General features: G+C 43.6%; 1 protein-coding gene across 1 annotated transcript in view; it reads left to right on the top strand.

The window, feature by feature from the left end:
- The window catches only part of Ints13 (integrator complex subunit 13), a 31,977-nt gene extending 18,508 nt beyond the window's left edge, over positions 1–13,469 (top strand). The window contains exons 7-18 of the mRNA XM_032905408.1: positions 732–860; positions 2,397–2,481; positions 5,328–5,417; positions 5,596–5,685; positions 6,392–6,570; positions 7,604–7,774; positions 8,038–8,192; positions 8,505–8,735; positions 10,308–10,447; positions 12,328–12,463; positions 12,940–13,017; positions 13,115–13,469. Coding sequence (XP_032761299.1) covers positions 732–860; positions 2,397–2,481; positions 5,328–5,417; positions 5,596–5,685; positions 6,392–6,570; positions 7,604–7,774; positions 8,038–8,192; positions 8,505–8,735; positions 10,308–10,447; positions 12,328–12,463; positions 12,940–13,017; positions 13,115–13,154 — 1,524 coding nt within the window. The 3' untranslated portion in view covers positions 13,155–13,469. The remainder of the gene's footprint in view (positions 1–731; positions 861–2,396; positions 2,482–5,327; positions 5,418–5,595; positions 5,686–6,391; positions 6,571–7,603; positions 7,775–8,037; positions 8,193–8,504; positions 8,736–10,307; positions 10,448–12,327; positions 12,464–12,939; positions 13,018–13,114) is intronic.
- The last annotated feature ends 13,258 nt before the right edge of the window (positions 13,470–26,727 follow it).

Raw genomic sequence — 26,727 nt, 5'->3', positions numbered from 1 at the left:
ATTTAAGTGATATTTTCAGCTTTTTGACTTATCATTTTTAGGTGGTTTCTTGATTACTTAATGTCTCTTTTGTGATACAATATGTAGGTTTTACTTTTTTGGTAACTAAAACAATTAAGTATATTATTATTGCCCTAGAATTAATAAACTTCTGTTAGCTTACTAAGTTTTTCCTCCCTTACCTCATTACCAGTAGGTAATGAAGTCAGATGTTTGTGGTGATTTCCATGTTCCTTCTTAAAATTTTTTTTTTTTTTTGGAGCTGAGGACCGAACCCCCAGGGCCTTGTGCTTGCTAGGCAAGTGCTCTACCACTGAGCTAAATCCCTAACCCCCTTTTTAATTTTTATCTGCAGCTTTGTCCTTTATAAAGTGAGTTATTTTCCTTATAGTATCTCTATGTGACTTCAGGGCTATTTTCCTATTGATAAGCAGAAGTTAAGAAATATAAATATGTATTTTATGAGTGGTGACAGTCTGTTTTAAGAGGACGATGACTGTGTATTTGACTATGTAATGCTCACATAGTTCCTGACCTGTAGTATAGTAAACACATCATGTGTGTTACAGGTGAAACTTCATTGATGAAATAATTATTCTTGCTAGCTTTTATACCCTCTTGGCTCATCTTAAAAAGCCACTGGATACTTTATAGTCTATAGTAAAGTACTCTGCATAGGGCTACCATGAAGTAATATTTTGTGGATCATCTTTCTTGATATTCTCCTACAGTTGTCCCCAGTTTTGACCAGTGAAGTCCATAGTGTCCGAGCTGGGCGGCATCTTGCTACCAAGTTGAATGTTCTAGTACAGCAACACTTCGACTTGGCTTCAACGACCATCACAAACATCCCTATGAAGGTAGGCAGCTCTGAGAGCTCTCCTGTGCTTTTTAATTGTTTGCTTGATATGCCTTATTCACTTTAATTGAACCTTTACTTTTTCTCCCCATATCATATTTTGTTTTGCTAGCCCACATTCAGTGTCTTTGAACAGGTCAGTAAATACTGAAAATCAAAAAGAAAGGATCACAGAACAAAATGTTGTAATGTTACTATTTCTAAATAAGAACATATATGAGATTCCTAAGAACTATGTTCTTATTATTTTTTCATTAAAATCTATATTTTAAATTATTTCTCTGTGATTCTTTTCCTGAGACTGTATACTTAGATTTTACTTTGTATATTTGAGTGGATCTTTGACTTCCTATGCTTTCATTCTTACCCACCCAAGTGTAAAGATGTCGAGAATAGGACTGACTAGCGAAAAACAGCCCGTGGCTTCCAGTTGATTTAGCTCTTCAGATGGAGAGCCGTGGGTTTGAGTCTGTGGTTACTCCAGTGGGCTTATCTTAGGCGTCTACGACTCTATTCATGCTGTCATTAAGTTGCCAGGACCAAGCAAAACGCCTGGTCCACAGCTTCAAATGAGTCATTACTAAACTGAGTCCATACTGTAATGGCTTTTGCCTAAAAATTCATGGACTTTTCTTGGAGTGCAGTTTCAACTTTGTCTTTTTTGCTTATTATTGAGACAGGGTTTCACTTTATAGTCCATGCTGACTTGAAATGTGTGATCCTCCTGCCTCAGCTTCCCTAATGCTGGCTCACAGCTGTGAATCACAGTACTACCCAGCCTTGTTTTCAGTTCTTTTGCCATTATCTCATGGACACTAAATTGTATGAGAAGTCTTAGATTTTCATCTTTTATCCTCCCAATGTCATTGGCTGGTTCTTTGCTAGGAGTTCTAGGAGACCCTGTATCAGGCATTTGATGAGAGACAATGATCAAGTAAAACTTTGTAATACACTCCAGCTTATATCTGAGTTGGAAACAGAAATGCCAAGAAGCCGGGCAGGTGGCTTGCTTGTTGGACTTGATGCTGTGTGCCTCTGTAGTCTGTGTTCCTTCTGTTAATAGGTAGTATTAAAAACAAGCTACTAAGCTTGTTGGTTAGTTCATATTTGCTATTTTAAATAAGTGGTGTTCATTAATTCACCGCAGGTATTTAAAGATGCTGTTGCCTATTTTTTACACTTATTTTAAGTTCAACTTACATAAATTATTCCAATGATAGTATATTTGGTATTAAAACTATTGGCAAGAAAATACATCGGTAGTAAAATTAAAAAATTCTAGAAGAGTCATTTGTGTTAATCCTGACATGAGAAAGTTATCACCTCAGTGCCTGGGTTCAGTTCTGCAGTAGAGTTTGTTATTCTGTTGGAAAGTATCGCATCTTTAAATAAATGACAGAGCAAACCATCCTGTTACTTAGCTAATGTGGTAGAATGTATTTGACCTCACTGTAGGCAAAAAGCAAAGTGAGTAACTTATTTCATTATTTTGAAAGCAGACCCACGTTTATTAAAATGTCTTAAACTTTGCTTAAAGGAAGAGCAGCACGCCAACACATCTGCCAACTACGACGTGGAGCTGCTCCATCACAAGGATGCACATGTAGACTTCCTGAGAAGTGGTAAGCGGCATCACCCAGGCTTCTCACCACACAGCAGACCAGTTCATCTTTGTCCAAACTCCTGTGCAGTGTCACCATCACAGTTTCTGTCAACTCAACACAAATTACATTCCCTTGGGAAGAGGGCATCTCAATTGGAAAACCTATTTCATCAGATTGGCTTGTGGCCATGTTTGTGGGGCACTTTCTTTTTTTTTTTTTTTTCTTTTTTTCGGAGCTGGGTACCGAACCCAGGGCCTTGCGCTTGCTAGGCAAGCGCTCTACCGCTGAGCTGGGGCACTTTCTTAATTGCTAATTGTTGTACCCACTGTGGGTACTGCCATCCCTGGGCAGGTGGGTTTGGGTATATCCTGAGAAAGGTAGCTGAGCAAGCCAGGGTAAGCAGGCTGGTAAGCAGCGTTCCTCCTCAGCCTCTTCAGTTCCTGTCTTCAGGTTCCTGACTGGAGCTCCTGCAGAGTTTGCTTTCTCCTTTAGGCTGTGATTTCCATCACTGCACCCTTCTGCTTTAGGGTAGGAGGGAAGAGCTTTAGCAAGGGTTTTGCCAGGACAACAGCTCTGTGATTCTATATTTCACTTTCTGTGTTTAAGAACTGCAGATGCTATAGCAGGATGGATTGTAATATTTCATACACTCCTAAAGTTGAATGACACTTGAAGGTTTGAAGACTGTTTAAGTCTTTGTAAGCTTTTCTTTGTAGATTGGTGCTGACAGTTACAGGACTGATGTCGAGCATGTCGGGCACAGTCATTCTGAAGCATAATTGTGAACCAGCTCGGGCTATGTGTCTGTGGGAACTTGGGACTCCTGCTGGGTTACTAGCAGGAGAAAAACTGCTATGATAGTGTATCCACTGATGTTAGCAAGGGAGTGTAGAAAACTTGTTTTTGAAAATGTAACTTGTGGAGATTCTAAGAGCCCATGAGATGATGACAGTAACTTAGAAGATTGTATAAAAATCTCTTGGCTATGAAAATATTTCTTGGCTGTGGAGATGATTTAGGGGTAAGAGCCCTTACTATGAAAGCAGAACAACCTGAGTGAGGTCAGATCTCTGGCACCCCGAGAAAGCCTGCAAAGCCAGTTTGGAGCAGAGACTGGTTGGTCAGTCCCAGGAGGCATTAGCAACATCCATGCCTTTACATTGAACATATGTGCACATAAATAAAAGCTAAGCCACTGTAACGTGCTCCTGTGGCAGTAGGAGCAGAGCCCTATGATGTAGAGAGAAGGCTGCATGTGGTTATGACTGAACTTTTGGCAAGCTGTACTGAGGAGGGGGCACCAGAGCAGGATCACAGTTAGCAGTGGGCTTGTACTTTAGCCCAGACATCTCCCCGAGCTCCGTCCCTGTATTCTCCTGCTTGGTGTCAGTACTCATCTAAAGCTCATCACTCTAGAACACTGGTAAGCTTCGTGACCCTGACGGAGCACTTTGTGTGTATAGTCTGTTGTTTTTGCATTTCTATTAGACGGAAGCCTTATCATCTTGAGATGCCTTCCCGACACTTTCTATATAAATTTATCTTCTCGTTTTCTTTTTTTTTTTCCGGAGCTGGGGACCGAACCCAGGGCCTTGCGCTTCCTAGGCAAGCGCTCTACTACTGAGCTAAATCCCCAACCCCATCTTCTCGTTTTCTTAAACTCATTGTGTGTTTCTGATACATCCATTTCTGCATCTCTGCTACCACTAGCTGCTTCTGAATGGAACCCATTATTTTCTCACCTAGCAAGCCAAGGAAACTTCCTAAACATATCCACTCTAATGGGTTAGCCAGGTAAACGAAGAATGCAGCCCCACCCCACCCTGGAGTTCTCAGGCTTACATTGCCAGATCCTCCCTCAGTTTTCTCACTGCTCCCTGCTGTGAAGATTTTGACATCTGCCTGGAATGCTTTCTCCTCCTTTCTTTTAATTTCTACACTATTCTCTGAGAATTTAAGCCAGTCTTTATATCTAAAGGAGGGTTCCCCCTTGCCTTAGATAGGTCAGACCTCTGTGCTGGAGGCGCTCATAGTACTTACATGTATCTTCTTTTTTTTTTTTTTTTTTTTTAAAGATTTATTCATTTATTATATATAAGTACACTGTAGCTGTCTTCAGATACATCAGAAGAAGGCATCTGATCTCTTTACAGATGGTTGTGAGCCACCATGTGGTTGCTGGGAATTGAACTCATGACCTCTGGAAGAGCAGTCGGGTGCTCTTAACTGCTGAGCCATCTCTCCAGCCCTTACATGTATCTTCTTCATCAAAGTATCTTTGTGGACTTTGTGATTTCAAATTTGCCCACTGTTGGATTGACAGATCTGCTCTGCCACACTGCAGGTCTTAGGAAAGCAACGGCGCTGTTCTGCCTCCTTACATACTTACTTCAGAGCCTGTGTGCTTCCTCTAGAGAAACTTCCAGAGTCTGTGTGCTTCCTCTAGAGAAGCTTCCAGAGCCCGTGTGCTTCCTCTAGAGAAGCTCACTAGGGTCACCTGTGCATTTGAGACTCTTGAACCTTCTGAGGATTGGCTATGTTAATTTATTGTTTATTGGCATGGGCATAGAGAGACCATCATATCTGAAGTCTATACAAGTTTTATTACTGGCTATTAAGACAGTGACCCAAATTAATTAAAGTAGTGGATAAAAAGCACAATGACAAATTTGGAGGGAAATTCCTTATCGATTCCAACTGTAGTTTATATCCATCTTCTACTTGGCCTTTTCCACTGAGACTGAAAAGTGTGTTCTCGTAGAGTTCTTCTCTCTCCCAGACTTTAAACTTACTTTGAAAACTTAAATATCCACCACTTTGGCGATCTCCTTAGTAAAGTTAATATTTCTGTGACCTCTTTAAAGGTGACGGCCACTCGGGGGGCAGCAGCAGAGAAGGGCCATTTAAAGAGACAGTAACCCTGAAGTGGTGCACGCCCAGGACTAACAGCATTGGTAAGGAGGGGCGGGGAGCCAGAGCATGCACAGCTTTGTTGGGCCTCGGGTTTCCTTTTGGATTTTTGTTTTTCATTGCCTTAAGGGGCTCAGTAAGCAGGCTTTGTTTCTTTTAGGTGTAGGATATATATATTTATATTTTATTATTCTTTCAAATCAGAGTTCTCTTCTCTTTCAGAATTACACTACTGCACTGGCGCTTACCGAATCTCACCCGTTGATGTAAATAGTAGACCTTCTTCCTGCCTCACTAATTTTCTCCTCAATGGTAACTTCATCATTTAATGGCTTACTTCAGTTACTGATAAGTGGAGTCATTCGTGTCACTGTAGTTTATTTGCCAAGATTGTTTTAAATCATGTTATTAGAAATATCCTTTACTGTTTTGCTGGGGGCAGAGCTTTACTTTCTTTCTGATTTCCAGGCTTTATATCTAAGTGAGTTTTATCCAACATAGTTTTAAGAATTTTTATTAGAAATTTGATCTTTAGGTTCTGACAACACTTTTTTGGAAGCTTAGGGCAATCTTAAGTTTTGGAACTATTGATTAAAAGTCTGTCTTTTTTCCTAGGTTATTTTCATTATAATGTTCGGTTTGATTATCAGAATATGTAAAATCTAAATTTGACCGCATTCAGCATGTGAAGTAATTATGCCAAGAAGGTGGCATTGTGGATGGGGATTGAGACTGTGCCTTTTCCTCAGATACTTTGTGACTTTAATAACCTGAGAATCCCTCAGTAGTTTAATTTTGATTTTGAATGTCTAGGAGGAAATTTATATGTGAACTTGAAATTCAGTAAAGCAGTCATACCATTATAATTGTTTGGGGAAATAGCCATACTTGTGTAACCTTAAAGAGTCTGAGAGAAACTAAATATTAAGAGAGAAGTGTAGACACACTAGCTTAGCAGTGCTGGTTAAAATATAGCTGTTTGAATTTTGTTACTGACAGCTTGATCTTGCTCTCACAGGTCGGTCTGTGTTGCTGGAGCAGCCACGAAAGTCAGGTTCCAAAGTCATCAGTCACATGCTTAGCAGCCATGGAGGAGAGATCTTTTTGCATGTCCTTAGCAGTTCTCGATCCATTCTAGAAGATCCGCCTTCAATTAGTGAGGGCTGTGGAGGAAGAGTTACAGATTATCGGATTACAGTGAGACTTTTTAAAAAAATGTTTTTTATATATGTATGGGTGTATATATGTATGGGTGTTTTGCCTCTCTATATGTCTGTGCGCCATGTGCCTGTGCATGCCTGGTACCCTTGGAGGCCAGCAGAGGGTGTTGGATCCTCTGGAACTGGAGGTACTGACAGTTGTTAGCCACTGTGTGGGTGCTGAGAATCTAACCTGGCAAGAGTAGCCAGTGCTCTTAACAACTGAGCCATCTTTCCAGCCCTGCCATAAAACTTAAACTACTCTGTAGATTTTGTTTTAAGTCAATTAGCAAGAATTCTTGTTATACGTTAAGGTTTTGGGGAAAAGCGGTCTCAGAAAAGCTGATTGTTGTTTCATTAACCATCATCACTGAATACTCTGCCATGTGACATATCCAGTGACTGGGAAGTGTCTGGGTTCTGAAACACTGGAGTTACAGAGAGGATATAATTAAATTACTGCTTTCTTTTGCATATATTGATATTTCAGGGCTACTTTTTTGAGATGGTTGTGGAACTTAAATATGGATTTATGTGTATAACTACTCTTTATAAACTGCCAAATATATAATTTTATTATTTTGTTAGGCTTTTATTCTTGGTAGTTATTTTAATAAGGGATTGAAAGCCAATCAGTATTCATTATAGAAAACTGAGATCCTAAAGACATCTAAAAACCAAACAAACAGAAACCCTAACTTACCTATAATTCTATTATTCAAAGATTAACACTCATCATTTTGAAGTTCTATCAAAGCAGCTTTTCATAAGCAATCTGGCCTTGCTATGTGATTAACTCACACATCTGAGAGAAAGCAGTAACATCATAGGAGTAAAGTAGGGCATGCTTTGTGTCCATTGTGTAAATGTTAATAGCGTTCAACTTCAAAGGGGGGTGGGGCGAGCAGTGAGGTGGGTCACTGTTAGAGCAAGGGCTTTGCTGACAGTCACAGGACAGAGGACATGAGGGAAACGGACTGTGATGGAACATTAGACTAGTTTCTAATTGTGTCTTATCTGGTTATCATTAGGATTTTGGTGAATTTATGAGGGAAAACAGGTTAACTCCTTTTCTAGACCCCAGATATAAAATGGATGCAAGTCTAGAGATCCCGTTGGAACGTGCAAAGGATCAGTTAGAAAAGCACACCCGTTACTGGCCCATGATTATTTCACAAACCACCATTTTCAACATGCAAGCGGTAAGTCAATTTTTTCTGGATTAGTGTATATTTGCAAATATATGCTTTTTTAGAAAAAATTTTTATAATTTGTAACTGGTGTCATTTCTTAAGTAAGATGGGAAGTATGAGTTTGTTGTGGCTGAAGAATTAGTGACTGTGGACAGAAGCAGTGCTTACAGTGTTCCCCTCTGTGTGGCCATCTTTAAAGTCAGCTTTAAACCAAGTTCTTCCTTTTCCTCTTTCTTTCTTTTCTTTTCTTTTCTTTTTTTTTAACCTAATAGGTAGTTCCATTAGCTGGTGTCATTGTGAAAGAGTCTTTGACAGAAGAGGATGTGTTAAACTGTCAGAAAACTATATACAACTTAGTCGATATGGAAAGAAAGAATGACCCTCTTCCTGTTTCTACAGTTGGTACCAGAGGAAAGGGGCCGAAAAGGTAGTGCTGTTTCCTTTTCACCTTCACACAGCATGTTTACTTAACAGACATTACTTTTCAGATAATTCCTCTGTGTATAAATTATCTGAGAGGGTGTGTACCATATGGTGGAGACATATAATGGTAGGCATGGTTACATGGTTACATGGTTACATGGTTACATTATACAGTGTAACTTGGAGTTCCACCATTAACTATGGAGTAAAAGGAAAGAAATAATGTCTCCATTTCCGATTTCTTTACCATAGCAAGTACTTAATGTTTAGATATGACCAGGAGCATTTCTGAGGGTGTTTTTGATGTTTACTCCAGAGATGAACAGTACCGGATCATGTGGAATGAACTAGAGACTCTTGTAAGAGCCCATATCAGCAACTCTGAGAAGCATCAGAGAGTTTTGGAGTGTCTGATGGCGTGTAGGAGCAAACCCCCAGAAGAAGAAGAGCGGAAGAAGCGAGGAAGGAAGAGGGAGGACAGAGAGGACAAGTCTGAACAAGCTGGGAAGGAGCACGGCTCGGAAAAACCCCGGCCAGACGCAGACAGGTGATTTGTCCCCTAGCACACACCTTAGTCTGTCACACATTCACTCCATCCAGGTGTTTGTCTACACTGACTGCACTCTTAGTCACCCCATCTTTCTGTGCCTTAAAATGGTATGAACTTTTATTGTTATGGCAAAAATGTGTTAATTTTTCCTAAATTGCTTCTGGTTGTCATTATGACGTTTGATACCAATATGTACTTTGAATATTCTAAAATGCACAAACATAATTTTATGTTTAGTGAGTCATTGGCCAGTCATTTGTCACAAGTTCCCATCCTGAAAGAACACTCTGCCTTTTTTTTTTTTTTGGGGGGGGGTTCTTTTTTTTTTGGAGCTGGGGACCAAACCCAGGGCCTTGCGCTTCCTAGGCAAGCACTCTACCACTGAGCTAAATTCCCAACCCCAACACTCTGCCTTATATTAGAGATAGGCCACACTTCAGTGATCACAGCACTGTGTGGAGGACTGTCTTGTATGAATTAGGTTCAGGTTGCTCTTTGGAGCAGACCAGCATACAGTCCTAATTTTGACATCACTCCTAATCAGCACACTGTTTCCCCTTGAGGCCACACTTGACTCTCTGTGTTGGATCCCTGGGACCAACATGGTGAAGGAGAGAACTGACTCCTGCATGGTGTCCTCTGACCTTCACACACATGCCTTTGTACATGAATTGCTTGTACCCATATTTAAAAGTTAACAAATACCTTAATGTATCAATTTCTACGTCCTTGTCACAAGTCAGACGAGACAGCTAGATTTATTGTAGTTGGCAAGTAGCCTCTGCCTTCACAGTTACTGCTCACACTTAACGTGGTCCCGTGTCTACCGCAGTCACCCTTGGTCTGTAGGAATATGTTGACAGTAGTTCTTGAAGTCCTCGTCATTTCAAGACAGGCAGAACATTCCTGCTGACTGTAGGAAAAACAAAGAACTACTTCAGCTCCAACTTGACCTTCAGTGTATGGCCTTGTATATATATGAGAAGTCTTCCTCCTACTAAGGAAGCCTAATAAAAGCTTAGAGTAGGGCCTTTCATCCTGGCACTCAGAAGCACTTAGGTCGATCTTAGTTCTAGGTCAGCCTAGTCTACATCGAGAGTTTCAGGCCAGACAGAGCTACACATTGAGACTCTATCCCAAGGAAAAGCTGTAGACTGAAGCTTGCAAGTAAGGACACCTGAGAACATACCTCGTCACACAGACCACTCCACACTCATCAATAAGGACTAATCTTACTTGTGATTTAGGATAGATTTCTTTCCCTTCATTTTTAAAATATGAAACATTTTATGAAAGGTCTTGTGCGTAATTACATTGTTTCTAACCTTTTGACTATTAACTTGATAAGTTTTCTGGTTTGGTCTTAACTTTTATATTGAACTAATTCCTAGACTATTAATACTGTAAAGGGAAATAAAATTGTGTTGAACTCATTATTTTATATGATTTTTAGATTCTTTTGTGAGATCCGTTATGTTTTATGAATACTGATGCACACAGTAGTGTAGTTACTGGGCCATTTATAGACTTGTAAATTAAACTCTGCTTCATTATGTGTCCCTCTACAAGATTGAAAGGGATTTTAGAACGAGGGAAAGAAGAGTTGGCTGAAGCGGAGGTCATAAAGGACTCACCTGATTCTCCAGAGCCTCCAAACAAAAAGCCCCTTGTTGAAATGGATGAGACACCACACATGGAAAAGTCTAAAGGTGAGGACCACCTTGGCAGTGGCCTGGCCAGTTTAACTAAGCCCTCGTTTCTGTGCGGTGTTACTTCACGTTGTGTCTGTGAGAAAGAGCTGCTGACACCCGCATGCCCGGAGATGCTGTTACATCCTTGGTAGTGAAGATACTTTTAACATTTAAAAAAAAAGTAGCAGTATAAACACTTTGAAAAATAGAATACTTTATATAAAATCTATACTTTAAGGAATTGTAAATTAGAAGCTTAAATCTGCTTATATTTATGGAACTGCCAAGTCCTGGCTTATGGAGGACAACCCTGTTCCCTAAGCCTCTTTATCATTATTTATTTCAATTAATGAACAAAGTAATTGGTTTTATTGTGATGTATTTACTCAGTACATCATGGTGTGTTGCTCATAGTTCCCCTCCACATGAGATGCTCTTCTGCACCTGCTATCCCTCAACAGTCCTTTCATTACCCCTCCCACTTTCCCATGTGCATGTGCATGCACATGAAATCCCCCTCCTTTCCCATGTGCATGTGCATACACATGAAATCCCCCTCCTTTCCCATGTGCATGTGCATACACATGAAATCCTCCTCCTTTCCCATGTGCATGTGCATACACATGAAATCCCCCTCCTTTCACATGTGCATACACATGAAATCCCCCTCCTACTTTCATATGTGCATGTGCATATACATGAAATCCCCCTTTCACATGTGCATGTGCATACACATGCAATCCCCCTCCCACTTTGATATGTATGTGCGCATCACATAACATTTAGATCCTGGGGTTGGGGATTTAGCTCAGTGGTAGCACAAGGCCCTGGGTCGGTCCCCAGCTCCAAAAAAGAGAAAAAAAAAATTTAGATCCTACCTGTGAAAAAGAAATATTTGTTCTCCCCTCTACCCAATTTGGTACATAGGGAAGAATGTAACGATACTCATTTAGTAGTATCATATGACCAAGCTTAAGTGAAGATACTGTTAAAACCATATTTTCACTATGAAACCTTTAATCTTATTTCTAGGCTGAGAAACTTAAATTTTTTTCTTGAAGTAATTCTAGGTCTAAATGGTGGGACTGGGACTCGAGTTCCTGATGTCATTCTGGGCCTTATTGTCTGTGAAGGTATCTTGGGTTCAGTCCTCCTAGGGTCTTTGGAAAAATCATCAGACTGTCTGATGCCTGGGTCTCCTAGCCATCGAGAGCAGGGCAGCCCAGCATTACTGGCAGGTCTTTCTCTGAGCGGGCACTCCTTAGTGAGTACACCGGGACAGACTCATTCTTCAAGCCACTAATCTCCTTGCATTTGGGGAAACAGGCGTCACCTTGAGGTAGTCTGGTGCCTACCTCTCCAGGCCTTTGCCAGAATTAGAATGATAGGGTTTAAATTGGTGTTACTGATAATTATATATCTCACATGCTGGATATTCCACTATGGATTAGAAAGAGAAATTAAGGTATACTTTAAAGATTTTTTTTACTCTGCATTTTCGTACATGTATTTGAATCATACCTGCCCCCAATTCCTGCTTCCCTCTTTCCTAGATGCCCCTCCCACTTTCATGTCTTTCATTCTGTTTTACAAGCTAAATCTTTACAATTTTCTGATCAACAGCATTCCTTAAACCAATTTCATGTGCTTTGGAAGAGACTTCCCACTTTCTGTCCCCCCAAAGCCGGTTTTGTGCTTGATGTCTACCTACACTGCCCTTAAGGCTGGTTTTTCTATGTGTGTCCTGTGGATTTGGTGAAAATCTGTTCAACTTTCTTGAACAGTGCCTGAAGAGTAGAAAATGAACAACAGAAGTGAGGGTTAAATTTGTTTACATTTCTAAAACTTGAAGTAGTAATGTTTGTGCTTTTTTCTCTTCTTTCTGCTCTTAACACCAGGGCCAGTGTCCTTATTATCCTTGTGGAGTAACAGAATAAACACTGCCAATTCCAGAAAGCACCAGGAGTTTGCTGGGCGTTTGAACTCTGTCAATAACAGAGCAGAGCTATATCAACACCTTAAGGAGGAAAATGGGTTTGTGTAATTTCCTGTGGAAACTGCTTTGTTGATTGTGTAGTCCCGTAATGAAACTGCTCACTTTTGGTCAGCAGTTTTGTTCTGCTATTATGAGCTAATTCTTACATTGCCTCTAAGGAGAAAGATATAACCTGTTAGACCCGTGGCTCTCACAAAAGGCAGGCCCAGTTTATTGACTGTGATTATGAAGCTGTCTGCTCCCTAGAGCACTGTATTTTCACGGGGGTTAAACCACACACTGAGTCTATGTAATGTTAAAAGTATTAGAATAAATTTCAGACATGATCATTTTAATCAGTTGTTTTAAGAAGAAATTCTCCTATAGTATACTGCTAAAGGAATTCTTTTCGTAGAAATCTTTGACTAAATGGAGATTTCCCTTTCCTTTGCTTGGAGAAGGGAGAGTGGGACAGGGAGGGAGCTTAGGGAAGTGTCCTGTTGCTTACAGGCTCACCTTTCTCTCATGTGCACAGTGAGGAGGTTGGACTGACTGGAGGACCCCGAACTTCAATCCCTTTCTTAAAGTGCCCACGTTCTCCTGTTGTGAATAGGTTAGATTTTAGTTCCAATGGGTAAAAGTAGATAAAACTATGAATTGCTGCTAAATATTTTATCACCATCTCACTTTCATTTTTCTGAATTTTTCAGGATGGAGACAACAGAAAATGGGAAAGCCAGCCGCCAATGAAGAGTAACTTGAGAAACTAAATTTAGTATATTGCGAAAAATATTTTGGGCAGAATTTCATATAAGTACTTTTACAGCAAGATTGTATAGTTATGTTGCCTGGACTGGTTTTTACATTTTTAAAGAATTTCAACAAATTATCTTTTTTGTACTAATTCTAAGATTGGCAGAGTCAAAATATATACATTGGAGATTTGCCCTTCCAGACCACACAGTTTATTTTATGGTAAAAAAAAAAAAGTGTTCCCTCTGGAAATGTTTTTTAAAAAATTCTTAGGCTTCTCTTTGCCAAATAAAACTATTAAAATGTTTTAAATGCAAAGTGTTGGAGTCTTACTTTAGCAAAAAAGATACTACTCTCTTAATTCTAACAGCCAACTTCAAGAATTTATAAAGCTCGGTCAGAATCTAGGTGAGCTTGTAGTATTTAATACAGCTCTTACCTGCCAGCTTGATGTGTAGTGAGTGCTTCTCTGAGGGGAAGCTGGGTGGGTTACTTTTGATGCTTTGCCTTTGTGTGCTCATGCTACCCACTGAAGCCAGAATTTGCAAGTAGTTGGTGTGACTTTACATTTACTAGTTTGATACAATACTACATTTTTATTGTCCATTAACTCTTTCTATTGAGAGAGAAATTCACAAAAGAAGAGGCGGGCATCTTCGAGGTTGGTTGTTTTCACCCTGGTAGAACTTTGGTTTCCTTTGTCTTCAGAAACATCGAAGTTTATGTTCCATGTTGTGCTAACTTCCTTCCCATGTTTTTGTTTTGTTTTTTTGCCTGGACTCTTATAACATGTTATAAGAAACATGTTATCTTGGCATTACCTACTTGTAGGTTTGTCCTATATCTCTTGAGTACGTAAAGTGGAATTTTGAGTCCAGGAGACATTGCAATTGTAAGGTTCTAAATTAGCATGAGAAACAGGCACACTGCAGTCACACCGAGTCTACCCACTAAATCCTTTTACTTCTGTCATTGCAGCTTAGGCAAAAGTGACACAGTCTTAAATCGTGAGGCTTATATTTGAATGTTTAAAATTGTCACAAATATACAGATTGATTGGCATTGAGGCTTCATGTAAGTAGTAAGACTCAGCCTAAACAATACGTGGCTTGGTTTTGGGGAGTGCAGCCACGTGTTTGAGTCCTCAGCACTGCACTCGTGTTTCTCCTTTAGGAAGAACTCAGACACCCTTGCTTCAGGTTGAAACCACCTAGGTGAGGTACTGAGGTGCTTGCCTTCTCATTTCAGCCATGTGACTGCCACACCATTCATGTAATTGTATATAGATGTTGGCCAAGTGAGCAGATAGGAATTTCCATAATAATTTACAGATTTAAAGCATAGTCTTACTTTAGAAGGTTACATCATCTAGACTGACACTTAGGAAGTTTTAATTTCTTGGTGACCTAACATTACTAGCTTTAGCTATATGAAATTACCACTTTGAGGCTGGGCATGGTGACGCATACCTTTAATCCTGGTACTCAGGAGGCAAAGACAGGTGGACCTCTAAGTTCTAGGCCAGCTAGGTCTACAGAGCAAGTTTCAGGACAGCAAGGGCTACACACAGAGAAACCTTACCTCAGAAAAACAAAATGACAGCCCTCCCCCCCAAAAAATCAAAATTACCACTTTATATGCAAAATATAGTTGTATAGTGGTTCAGTCTGCATTTGTCTTTATATACTGTCTGAATACTCAGAACCACATTTAGCTTGGATATTTTGAAATAAGTTCTTCGTATAGAAAGGTGCTAATTTAGTGTCTGATTAAGAAGGGTTTTTTTTTTTTTAAGATTTATTTTTATTTTATGTGCATGGCCTGTTTTGCCTGTTTGGGGGTCTGTGTACCACATGTGTACCTGGTGCCCATGGAAGCCAGAAGAGGCCATATGGGACTCCATGTGGGAGGCTAGGAGTTGAACTCAGGCACTTTATAAGAGTAGTCCTCTTAATCATGGAGCCATCTTTCCAGCCTCAAGTTTTCTTAGATGTAAAATTTAATGAATTCTGCAACTGTTGTGAATCAAAGTAAAAAGATCCATGGGAAGGTGATAAACCACTGATTAGTTTCTTGATAAAAATGAGGCAATACCTGGTAAATTACTGGATTGGAATTTAATGACAAAAGTCATTGTCCTGGTAGAGTATAGCCAGACGTCTGTTTCTTTTCATTTTTCCCCTTTACTTTAGTGCTGGCCCCTGTCCGTGTGATGGTGCCGCCTACATTCAGGGTATTCCTGTGTTTTCTGTGGGCTCCATAGAGCTTCCGTTCAGAATTGTAGACTCAGGGCTTTCCCAATCGCATTGGTGCTGTAGAAGCTGTGCCCTGGGAAACATGGAAATCTATGAGCGAGGCAGTTAGCACCGGGAGAGCTTAGGGAACACTAAAGGCTTGCAGGTTTGTTGTCAAAGACACTTCCTTGACTGGAGTCTGCACTACTGTTGTATTCAGCGGCCCTGCAATCTTTATACACCCTGCACTAAGGTATTTGAAGTAAACCTGTAAGCCGGGTGAGGCTTGACTCTGAGGCAGCAAATGCTCTGGGAGCTGACATACCCTTCTTTGGGCTTCTGATGACCTGTCGGGGCGAGTAAGGAAAAGAGAGGAATTCCACTCGATCTTGTGCTCATTTCCTTTGGCTCCACTGAGGATTCATTAGCCTCTTCACTCACTCCCTTGGGGCATCGTTGAGAACTTTAGTCTCCAGCTTTCCCCTTTGTATCCCACGGTTTAGGTACATCGTACAGAAGGAGCTCGCTACTGCGAGTCATGTGGTGCGCAGAAGCGGTGTTCCAGAGGCAGTGGATCACGCAGAACGCCCCAGCGAAGCAGTGACAGGCGCACCATCTCAGCCAACACTGCAAAGCTCTCACCCTCACTAACGGATCCCGGTGGAAGTAGTCTGCCAGCCTTTGTCCCAGAGAGACACCCTGGAACACCAGGAGCCTTGGCAGCCTCTCTGAGGGGTTTCAGGCAGTCGGTGGGTGTCTTGGTTAGGGTCTTATTGCTGTGAACAGACACCATGGACCAACATGAGTTTTATAAAGGACAGCATTTAATTGGGACTGGTTTGCAGGTTCAGAGGTTCAGTCCATTATCAAGTCGGGAGCATGGCAGCATCCAGGCAGGCATGGTGCAGGAGGAGCAGAGTTCTACATCTTCACCCGAAGGAAGCCAGGAACAGACTGAGCATCCCTAGGCAGCTAAGTGGAGCGTCTCCAAGCTCACCCCACAGTGCCACACTTCCTCCAAGACCACACCTTCTAATAGTGCCAGACTGTGGGCCAAGCAGATGCAAACCATCCCAGGGGGCCTTGCCTTTGAACTCTGCCCAGCCCTAATGCTGAAGAACCAGAGCACTGAATAGTGCATGGCTTTAATCCAAGCACTGAGCAGGCAGAGGCAGGTGGGTCTCTGTGAGTTTGAGGCCAGCCTGGTCTACATAGTGGGTTCTAGGACAGCCAGAACTACATAATGGGCCCATGACTCAAAACAAAATGACAAACAAAAACAAAAACAAACCCCAGCACAACCAGGGCTTCTGCTCGATCAGTAATCCATTCTGTGTGTGATCCTACAGGTACTGCGCTGTTCTCCTTGTACCACCGAAGAGCGAGGGGAGAACGTTAGCTTGTAGTGGACACGGAGGTTCAGGCTGGGGAGCTACAATTCCCAAAGACACAAAAGAGTGCCTGATTTCAGTCCAGGTGCCTACTCTACTCTGAAAGGTGGGGCACTTGCTGGGGAAGTGGCAGACTTTGGAGCAAAAGATACAAAACCAATCTGCTAGACTGGTTAGGTTTTACATTAATTGATCCGAGCTTCAGTTTCTTCAAATAAAACAGGAATGAACTGACCTTGCAGTAATGTTTTCAATATCAATTGATATGACACACATTGTGAGTTCCTTATCACATGGTGTTTCACTCCGCGAGTCTTTCTGTCCCTTTCTCTCCCCTGTCTTCCCTTTGTCTCTTCCTCACGCTCTTTCCTGTTTCTCTTCACACCTCCATCCACCCCTCACATCATCGTAGATCCCCCCCTTCCTTCTGCCTTTGCCTTTGCTTGGCCTCCTCTAACCCACACCTCACACCCAGCCCACCAGTGAGTCCGCTCTCACAGGGAAGGTCTGCTCAGCGGCCCACTGTCCCTGCCTGCACTGCCTTCAGTACGCTGTGAGCCATGGCTGGGCCCCTGGGAGCTGCTAGAATGGTGGCTTTCACAGATACTTAGTTACTGTGGAGCTGTGCTCTAATGCCAAGTCCCAAATCGCAGGAAAGATAAAAATTGTCCTGGGTTTTCCTAGTAAAGGGAAGTAGGGAAAGAAAAATACTCAGTTTTTACTCATTCTTCCAGGACTGCCATTCTGCTTTTCCTGTCAAGACAGGGTCTCACTTTGTAGCAAAGGCTGACCTCAAATTCATAGCAGTCTTCCTGCCTTTCCCTCCTGGGTGTGGGGATTTCACTTGCAAGATTTTCAGATACAGCCATTATGAAAAATGCTATGGGGACTTTTAAACCAAGGGATCCATCTGCTCACATCTCCAGCCTCACTTTCCTGTCACTCGCCAACCGCCCTGTGGATCAGCAGTAGCTTTCCAACACACCTTTGGGCATCAGTGTTTTTATGTTTCCAGGAACTTGACTTCAATTTAAACATTCAGTGTGCTGCGCGTGGCGACACACATCCATAATCCCAGCACTGGAGAACCTGAGGCAGGAGATGACTAGTTTGAATCCAGCCTGGGCTACATGGTGAAAATGTGACTTTAAAATATATACATTAGAGGTTGGGGATTTAGCTCAGTAGTAGAGCGCTTGCCTAGCAAGCGCAAGGCCCTGGGTTCGGTCCCCAGCTCCGAAAAAAAGAAAAAGAAAAAAAATATATATACATACATTAACTCAGCTTTTGCCAACACCACCTTCTCCCCAAATAGTGTTAAAACTGAATTTGATCTCCAGAACACGGTAATGGTCCCACTGAGTTCACTGTACTGTGTTACTTACACCTCGTATATTTTGTGTTCTTGTGTACCTTGCTGATGTGTTAACTGTGTACTCTGTCAGAGGCTTCTTCATATTAACTCCTGGTCCAGAAACCCAGTAAGCAGAACACACATTCTAATGAAAGCGACACTAAGTAGAGAAATACAGAAAGAAGAAAAGGCCCCTGCGGTAATATACGTGGAAGTACTTTATAAATTGTGGGCTGCTGTTTGGGGCATTTGGGATGTAGTTTCACAACTACGTTGAGATCATTTCATAAGTTAAAGGCAGCTTTCTAGAGGACCTCTTCATCAGAATTTTAGACTGAGAAAAAAACAGTCTGTATTCAAAAGTTACTCGAAGAAAGCCTGGGAAGATGTAGTGTTGTGAGAACCTGGACACACGCCCCAGCCTCCACAAAAAAGCCAGGTGTGGCAGTGAGCAGTCCCCAAGCTGGAGGCCGAGACAGGAGGACCTCAAGGACTCACTGGCCAGCTCATCCAGCTGACGTGGCAATAAACTTCTGGCTCAGTAAGAAATATCTCAAAAAATAACGTAAAAGCCAGGTGTGGCGGCTGTGCTCTGTCATGAAGTTCAGGGACAACTAAGGCTATATAGAGAGAGCCTGTCTCAAAAAATAAACGTCAAAACGACGTGGGTGTGATAGAGGAGGACACCCAAAGCCAGCTTCCGGTGTCCGCATACGCACATGCAGTTGAGCATACCTGCGCATGTCTGCACGTAAGACAGTAGGAGGGGCTTATTGAAACAAAGAGGGACTGTGGGAGAAAGGTAAGAGGATCATTAGAAGGGATTATGATCACAGTGCATCTGTATGAGGGTGTAGATCACCTGAAATGGGAGTTACAGACAGTTGAGAACTACCATGTGGATGCTGGGAACTGGATAAACCCTGGTCCTCTGAAAGAGCAGCCAGTGCTCTTAGCCACTGAGCCATCTCTCCAGCCAGATATTTCTCTCTCTCTCTCTCTCTCTCTCTCCCTCCATCTTCTTTCTCCCTCCCTCCATCCCTCCATCCCTCCCTTCATCTCTTTCTTTTTTCCTCTTTGGTTTTTAGAGATGGGGTTTCTCTGTGTATCCTTGGAACTTGCTCTGTAGACCAGGCTAGCCTCAAACCCACAGAGATCCTGCCTGCCTCTGTTCCCTGAGTGCTGGGATTAAAGGTGAACACCACCACTGTCCAGCTCATAATGCTTTAAGTTAATTTACAGTTTTGTATTGGGCGTTCATAGCTATCAGGGCACATGTGGTTGGTGGGCCATGGATGATTGAACATGCCTGCTAGAGATGAATGTGATAGTTTCCCTTTCTCCCTCCTCCCTCCTCCCTCCCTCCCTCTCTCTCTCCCTCTCTCTCCCTCTCTCCTCTTTCTTTCATGCTGAGGGTTGAAATAGAATCTCCTGTGTGCTAAGCAATCAGTTTATCCCTGAACTGCTACACAGTTTAGATCCAGTTTAGCTGAAGGAGGTAAGAACTTAGTTTTTGTTTGTTTGCTTGCTTGTTTGTTTGTTTTGAGACAGGGTTTCCCTGTGTAACCTTGACTGCCCTGGACCTCCCTCTATAGAGGAAGCTGGTGGCCTCAAACTCGGAGGTCTGCCTGCCCCGCCTGCTGAGTGCTGGGATGAAAGGTGTATACCACCACTGCCAGGTGAGATAAGAAATTTTTACAAGCCAAGTGGGACTGTGCCTCTAAATAGTTCCCTTAGAATTTCAGGGTGCACAATGCCCATGGAACATGACCTCTAATGGGTCTACATAGCAAGGTCAGGCCAGCCAGGGCTTCAGAGTAAGACCTTATCTCAAAAACCAAAACAGCAAAAACAAGCCAAGAGGGAGGCCCCACTCCCACCTGCCACACTGCCCACCATGTCCTCCAGATCAAAATGGCGGCATCCTCCTGTGCACCAGGCTCAGCACCACACAAACACAAAAGAAAAGCAGTCACTACTGGACTTACTGTAGACTGCCGGTGGACAGACCTACTCTGTGTAGGAAGCAGTGTGCTGGACTTGGATCCTCTGGAAAGGGATGCATGACTGGTGAGAGGCTCAGCAGGCCATCTGGAATATCAGCCAGAAAGCATGGGTAAGAGCCTACATGCTCAGGTAAGAGCATGTCATGCACAGCCACTGCCTGATCTGTGTGCTGAGGACAGTGTGACGCTTTTCTAACAAGGCAACCCCCATTCCACAGAGTCCCGGAAGAGAAAGGGCTGTTCACCATTAGAATTCTTGGGCATCAGTGACATCCATGAGTATGAGGGTTCAGTGAGTAACTTAAGAGGGGTCCTAAGTTCTTGTTCCCTCAGACAAGGAATCGGACAGAGGGACCAGCAAAGTGAGACGATTTTTGTAATTATCAAGAATTACATCAAAATAAATAAGTAAAAGGAAAAATACATAAAAACATCAGGAAGTTAATGGATATAAGAAAAGAAAGAAAATGTCAATGCATTTATCTACAGTTCCCTAACTTGGGTGGCGAGAAACTTGTTTGGTAGGGTGTTAATGAGCGGGCCAGGAAATGTTCTGTTTGTATTCAAGTAAGCGAGGAAACTCTGGCTGAGCGTTATACAGGCTAAATTGTTACGCACCTTCTCAGAACCTCCAGATGACTATGTAACATTGGGTTTCCAAATGACACTCAACCCTTGAGTTCCTAACTTTTCACACACACACACACACACACACACACACACACACACACACACACACACACACACACGGTTCTGATGGTGACTGCTATCTTAAGTCAAACTGGAAGTGGCTGGAGCCTGGTCACTTAACTGTGATCTTCCTCCTGCAGTTGGCATTGCCTACTCTCCTTTCCCAGCCCAGTCCAGTTTCTCCTTCTGCCTTTTGTCCTCCATTCTTCCCTCCTTCCTCTCTCTCATTCCTCCCTCCCTCCTTCTTCCCTCCCTTTCTCTCTCCCTCCCACCTCCTTCCTTCTTCTCCCTCCCTCCCTCCCTCCTTCTTTTCTCCCTCCCTCCCTCCCTCCTTCCTTCTCATTCTCCCTTCCTTCTCCTGACTTTCTGCCCCTTTGCCCTTTCTTCATCTCACCCTCTCTTCTCTACCTGTCAAATCCAGGGTGCCCTGCAGACTAAACAAGGTTCTACCTTGAACCACAACCCCACCCTCCCACCTCTTACTTATGGAGCAGGTCGTGCGGTTTTCATAAGCAAACCTTTCTGGTCCACCTGACCTTATTGTTTAACCAAAGATACCAAAGAGGAGGAACAACCACTGTTGTCCCCAGTGTTCAAGTGCCAACACTTCTTCAAAGAGATTGGCTTCGAGGTTGCCTTTCCCAGTTCGAGTTTGCAGTTATCTGGGTGGAGATTCTCAGGTCAAAGTGATGCCTGGGATACTGAAGGTTATAGGCAAGAACACAGGAGCCAGTGTGGGCATGGTGCACACAGAAGAGCTGTGAAAAAAATATATTAAGCAGTGATTGAAACTGTAAAATTTTATCCTACCTCATAGTCTTCTCTGGACTAATTCTCTAACAGAGAAAGTTGTGGTGGCATTTGAGAATAAAGTCTAATTACTTTCCCATGCTTGCTAAATGAAACGTGCAGGCTATCACAGAGATCTCAGACTGTTTAAGAACAAAGGGACTTGAGGCTAGAGAGGTGGCCCTGTGGTTAGGGACACTGGCTGCTCTTTCAAAGAACCCAGGTTGGATTCTTAGCACCCACATGGTGGCTGAAAACGCTCTGTTGCTCCAGTCTCTAGGGAGACTCCATGCCCTCTTCTGGTCTCTGTGGGCCCCAGCCACACACATGGAACACAGACATACACGCAGGCAAAACACCTTTACCTGGAAGCGTTAGTAAACACAAGTGAAGGAAATGTGGAAACTATCATTATCATTTCAGTTAATACGTTTGGCTACAATGTGGAGAGATGGTTCCTCTGGGACAGATATATATGCACACACACAAATACAAATTATTTAGGATATAATCGGGTCGCATGGGGGAGGGGCCCACTTTCTGCTTTGACCCAACACAGAACCTAGACTACTTGCTTCCTTTCTAAGCAAAGGTTTGCATTTCTTACCTGAGTACATTTGTTCTTCAGGGCGAAGTTAGTCCCTCCCTCCCTCCCTCCCTCTTTCCCTCCCTCTCTCCCTCCCTCCCTCCCTCCCTCTCACTCTTCCGTCCTTCCCAATCTCTCCTTCTAGGGCTGAGGATCAAGCCAAGGGCCTCATGCTCTAGCTCCTCAGCTGCTCCATAACATTTTTGTGGAAATTAAATTCCCCTCTTTTTCTCTCTTTTCTTCCATGATGGGGATTGAACCTGTGGCTGCATACAGCTGGGCAAGCACTCTGCCAGGCAAGCACTCTGCCGGGCAAGCACTCTGCCGGGCAAGCACTCTGCCGGGCAAGCACTCTGCTGGGCAAGCACTCTGCTGGTGGGGTGTAAACTCCAAACATCATTTTGCCTTTCACTTAGAGACAGAGTCGCACACAAGGCTTGGGCTGTCCACGGACTCCTTCTGTAGCACAGATAGGTCCTGAGATTACGATTATCCTCCTGCCTCAACCTCTGAGTCCCTATGGTTTCAGGAACACACACTAGAGCTGTTGGGGATGACCTCGACACAGGGAGCAGACATCAAGGACCAAGCTGCTGGGCCATTCCTGGTCCATTCGCCCTGCATCTTCCCTGTCATCAGGTATGGCCTTCTGTGACAAGATTACATCAACGTTGATGGCGTGAGGTAGATAAATAGGCGGGCGTTGGGTGGGTGGAGCTCCAGTGTGGTTGGTTGTCAGTCATCTGTAGATCCACCCTGCGTAAGAGCAGCACATTCACAATCCCCAGAGAGTTGAAACAGGACTCACGCCCAGGCCTCCTTGGGCCATAATAAGCTTTTGGAGAAGAAGCTTTGAGATGAAACAGGTCCTTGCATGACAGACAGCCTTTATTCACGATAAAAGCATCCTCCACCACTTCTAAGCAGATGCCTCTCGTGATACTTTCCAGGCCTCATCCAGAGAGTAGAGTGCTATTGTAAGTGGAGAGCTCCTGGTGTTCTTAGGAAAGCTCTACGTTTACTCAGTGTTGAGGCTCTCAAGTCAGTGTATCGAGTCATTAAGGCTTTAACTCATGGAGTCCACAAGACGGATGGATGGAACTGACATCCTTGGCTTGACAGCTGACCTCCACAAGTGAGTCGTGGCACATACATGCCCACGTATGCCCTAAGAAATAAATGCAAGTAAATATTAAGATTTATTTTTATTTTATGTGTCTGGGGTTTCATTTTGTCTATACTTATGTATAAGTAATATGTTTGTCTAGAGTCTATGGAGGCCAGGAGAAGGCATCGGATCCACTGGAGCTAGAGTTAAAGAGGTCTGTGAACCACCCAGTGGGTGCTGGGACTTAAACCAAGTCCCCTGGTAACCACTGAGCAGTCTCTCCAGAAGAAGCCCTCACCTTTTATGGGAAATAGATTAATCAGAAGACTTGACATTTGCTGGTAGACGTACAGTGTGAACTCAATAGTAACATCCATGAAGCAGGGGCTGTCATGAAAGCAGGGTGCCCTGTGCTCAGAGAGCTCTGTATAGAAGTGCCAGGATTCGACCCCTCTTGGTCTCAGAACTTGATTACTGACTGAACGAGACAGGGTCTGGTATAGCCCTGGATAGCCTGTGTGTAGCCCAGGATAGCCTGTGTGTAGCCCAGGATAGCCTGGAACTCACTATGTGGCTGCGGATGACCTTGGGCTTCTGATCTTCTTCTTCCCAAGCTGGGATTCCAGGCTTGAACCACAGTGCCTGGCTCCCAGATAGATTCTGAAACTCTCTGTTGTGCTCAAGAGCACCCCTGACACACACACACACACACACACACACACACACACACACACACACACACACTTCTGCATGGGCTTTAGGTAATCACTGTAATTTCTCTGGGTTTGGATTGTGTGGGAAAAGGAGGGATTTGGTTGGTTGTTGCCTGCTATAAGCACTCATTTGCTTTCTCGTTTCCTCACAGACCTCTTTCATGCGTCGGTTCTGCAGCATTCCCACCAGCTGAGGTTAGGACCCGTGCTGAGAACGAACACGTGGCTTGAGTCCTTAGGATGTGTCCGGTGCTAGGTGACATGTCTGTCGGGTGCTGTGTGACAGATCTGCCTGAATTTGTTTATGTGCCACTCCCAACCACTCTAAGGAAGGAGTATGTTTTTAAATTAAATGTCAGTTTTTGCAGCTCTGGGAACGGGAGTGGGGTCTGCTGTACACTGGGTAAATGCTTCACTGTTGAACCACATTCCCAGTCCTTTTGAAACCTCGTCTTAAGACAGGGTCTCAGTAAGCTCTCACTCTAGACTTGAACTTAATCCCAGGCACCTTTAACCTTAAACCCTTTCTTAGCCTCCTGAGTAGCCGGGTTGACAGACTGTGCCATTAGAGCATCAGTTCTCAACCTGTGTGTGGAAACCTCTGTGGAAGGTGAGGACACTCTCATGTACCAGATAGCCTACATATCAGACACTTTCATTACGACTCACAACAGTAGCAAAATTAAAGTTATGAAGTAGCAGTGGAAATTATTTTATGGTTGGGGGGTCACCACAGGATGAGGACCTGTATTAAAGGGTTGTAGCGTTAGGAAACCTGAGAACCGCTGTAGTAGACCCGGCTCAGGCAGTCACTGGCATGATCTTTACAGACCTTAAATGTGAAGTTCAGAGTGTCTGAGCCAGAGGTTTGTCAGCTCCCCTCTGCAGTGCACACCTCAGGCCCCTCTGTGGCCTCCATGCCCCTCACACAGAGTGCCTGCCCCAGCCAGAGCCTGCCAGGGTAAAGGTGAGTGTGCACCTTTAGGACTGGCTAGCTCTCCTTTGCTAAGATCTGTCCATCCCAGCTCTCCTGCTCACCAGGCCTTCAGAACTTAGAGGTCAGCAGGGTGGTGGGCCAAGCCGTGAAGTACAGGAAGTGTGTCTTGGTATTTTATCCTCTCGTGAAGGCTGGCCTGTTAGCCAAAGGATCATTTGACTTCCAATTTCTAAATCCCAAATCTTTTCAGGACCGAGTCTAAGTCTTAGTCCATGCCTATCTGCATGTAGGAAACCCTGCGTCCTGGCCTACCTAGGGTGACCATTTTTTTATTCCTTCTAGTCTCCATCCAAGTCTTGTGTATGTCTCCATGGAGGGAAGTTGATGAGGCCTCCAGACACCCAAGATTTATAGACATCAGGCCATCACTGTTCTTAGCAACCTCAGTCCCGTCTTTCAGGATGGGTAGAAAAGCTGGTGGGGCAGTTATGACAGCACCCATCTTGTTCAGTTGGCACCGAGTCCTGTTGATGCTGGAGGATTCTCACTATAGCCCTGCCCCGTGAGGTGGCAGGACGGAGGATTCTCACTGTAGCCCTGCCCCGTGAGGTAGCGGGACAGAGGATTCTCACTATAGCCCCGTGAGGTGGCGGGACGGAGGAAGGTCTGCAGTGCAGACACTTTCCACAGATCTGTCAGAGATGGGGACGTATCCAGAAAACCACCAGTAGTGGGCAGTAGCTCATCCCACCCACAGGCAGAAGGGCAAGCTGAGGAGATGGGATAACAAGACCCTGGGAAGCTGGATAGGAAGGTCCGGAGGCTGGGGTGGGGGAGGTGGCAAATGAGGTATGGGGCAGACGCGCCAGCGTCTCCCTGTGCTTCTTCTTCCCGCTTCCTGTTGGCCCCTGGTCAAGGGAATCAGACTGGGTGGTAAAAACTCGAAGCATTACCACACAGGGCTCAGCACAGGGCACAGAAACAAGAGAAAGGTCCACCTGTGGAGGCCAAGCATGGAGCTCCATCCAGATTACGGGGTAGCAGCCGAGAAGGAGCCAAGACAATCTAGCAATTGTTTAGAGCACAGACCTCAGTCTGGAGGAGAAACAGTTTTTTTTTTGAATAGCATTTTGCTTTCATGTTGACGATGTAAAGCTTTGATGGGAGACATACATGACTTGGCTCATTCTTGGTGTTGCTTAGTGTAATTAGCATAGCTAAACATCCAGCTTACTGAGCACACTTTGAATGTCACCCTGACAACGGCCCAGGAAGAGCAAGTGTGAGGTGGGGAGGAGGGAGGAGCCCCAACAAGACCAATTAAGACACAAGGGAAGGAATATAGCTTTTGTGTAGGTTAGTGGTAAAACTGTGCCAGATGTACCAAGTACTGGATGAGGGACCCAGAGCCTGATGGCAGAGCACGGCTGAGACTCAACGGACATGTTTCCAACTCTTAACCACATTGTATGCTGGGGCCTGGGGTGTGGTGTGCCCCTTCCTGACACACCTTCCTTTTCTCTTCCAAAAATTGTTAATGGGAATAGTTTTTATTTGTCACAAATATGCAATACAATCATCTTAATTGGACATTCTTTAAAAGAAATTAGCACATTTTAGGATTTTATTAATTTATTATAGCCTAGAGTAACTTGTAATCCCAGCACTGAAGCAATGGAGGCAGTACGTTTAGGAAATCAGGGTCATCCTCAGGTAAGTAGTGAATTCCAGGCTAGCCTGGGCTACATGAGACCTTGACACA

Source organism: Rattus rattus, chromosome 6 (assembly GCF_011064425.1).
Source record: "Rattus rattus isolate New Zealand chromosome 6, Rrattus_CSIRO_v1, whole genome shotgun sequence".
Classification (NCBI taxonomy): Eukaryota; Metazoa; Chordata; class Mammalia; order Rodentia; family Muridae; genus Rattus; species Rattus rattus.
This window is presented reverse-complemented; position numbering and strand designations above follow the sequence as displayed.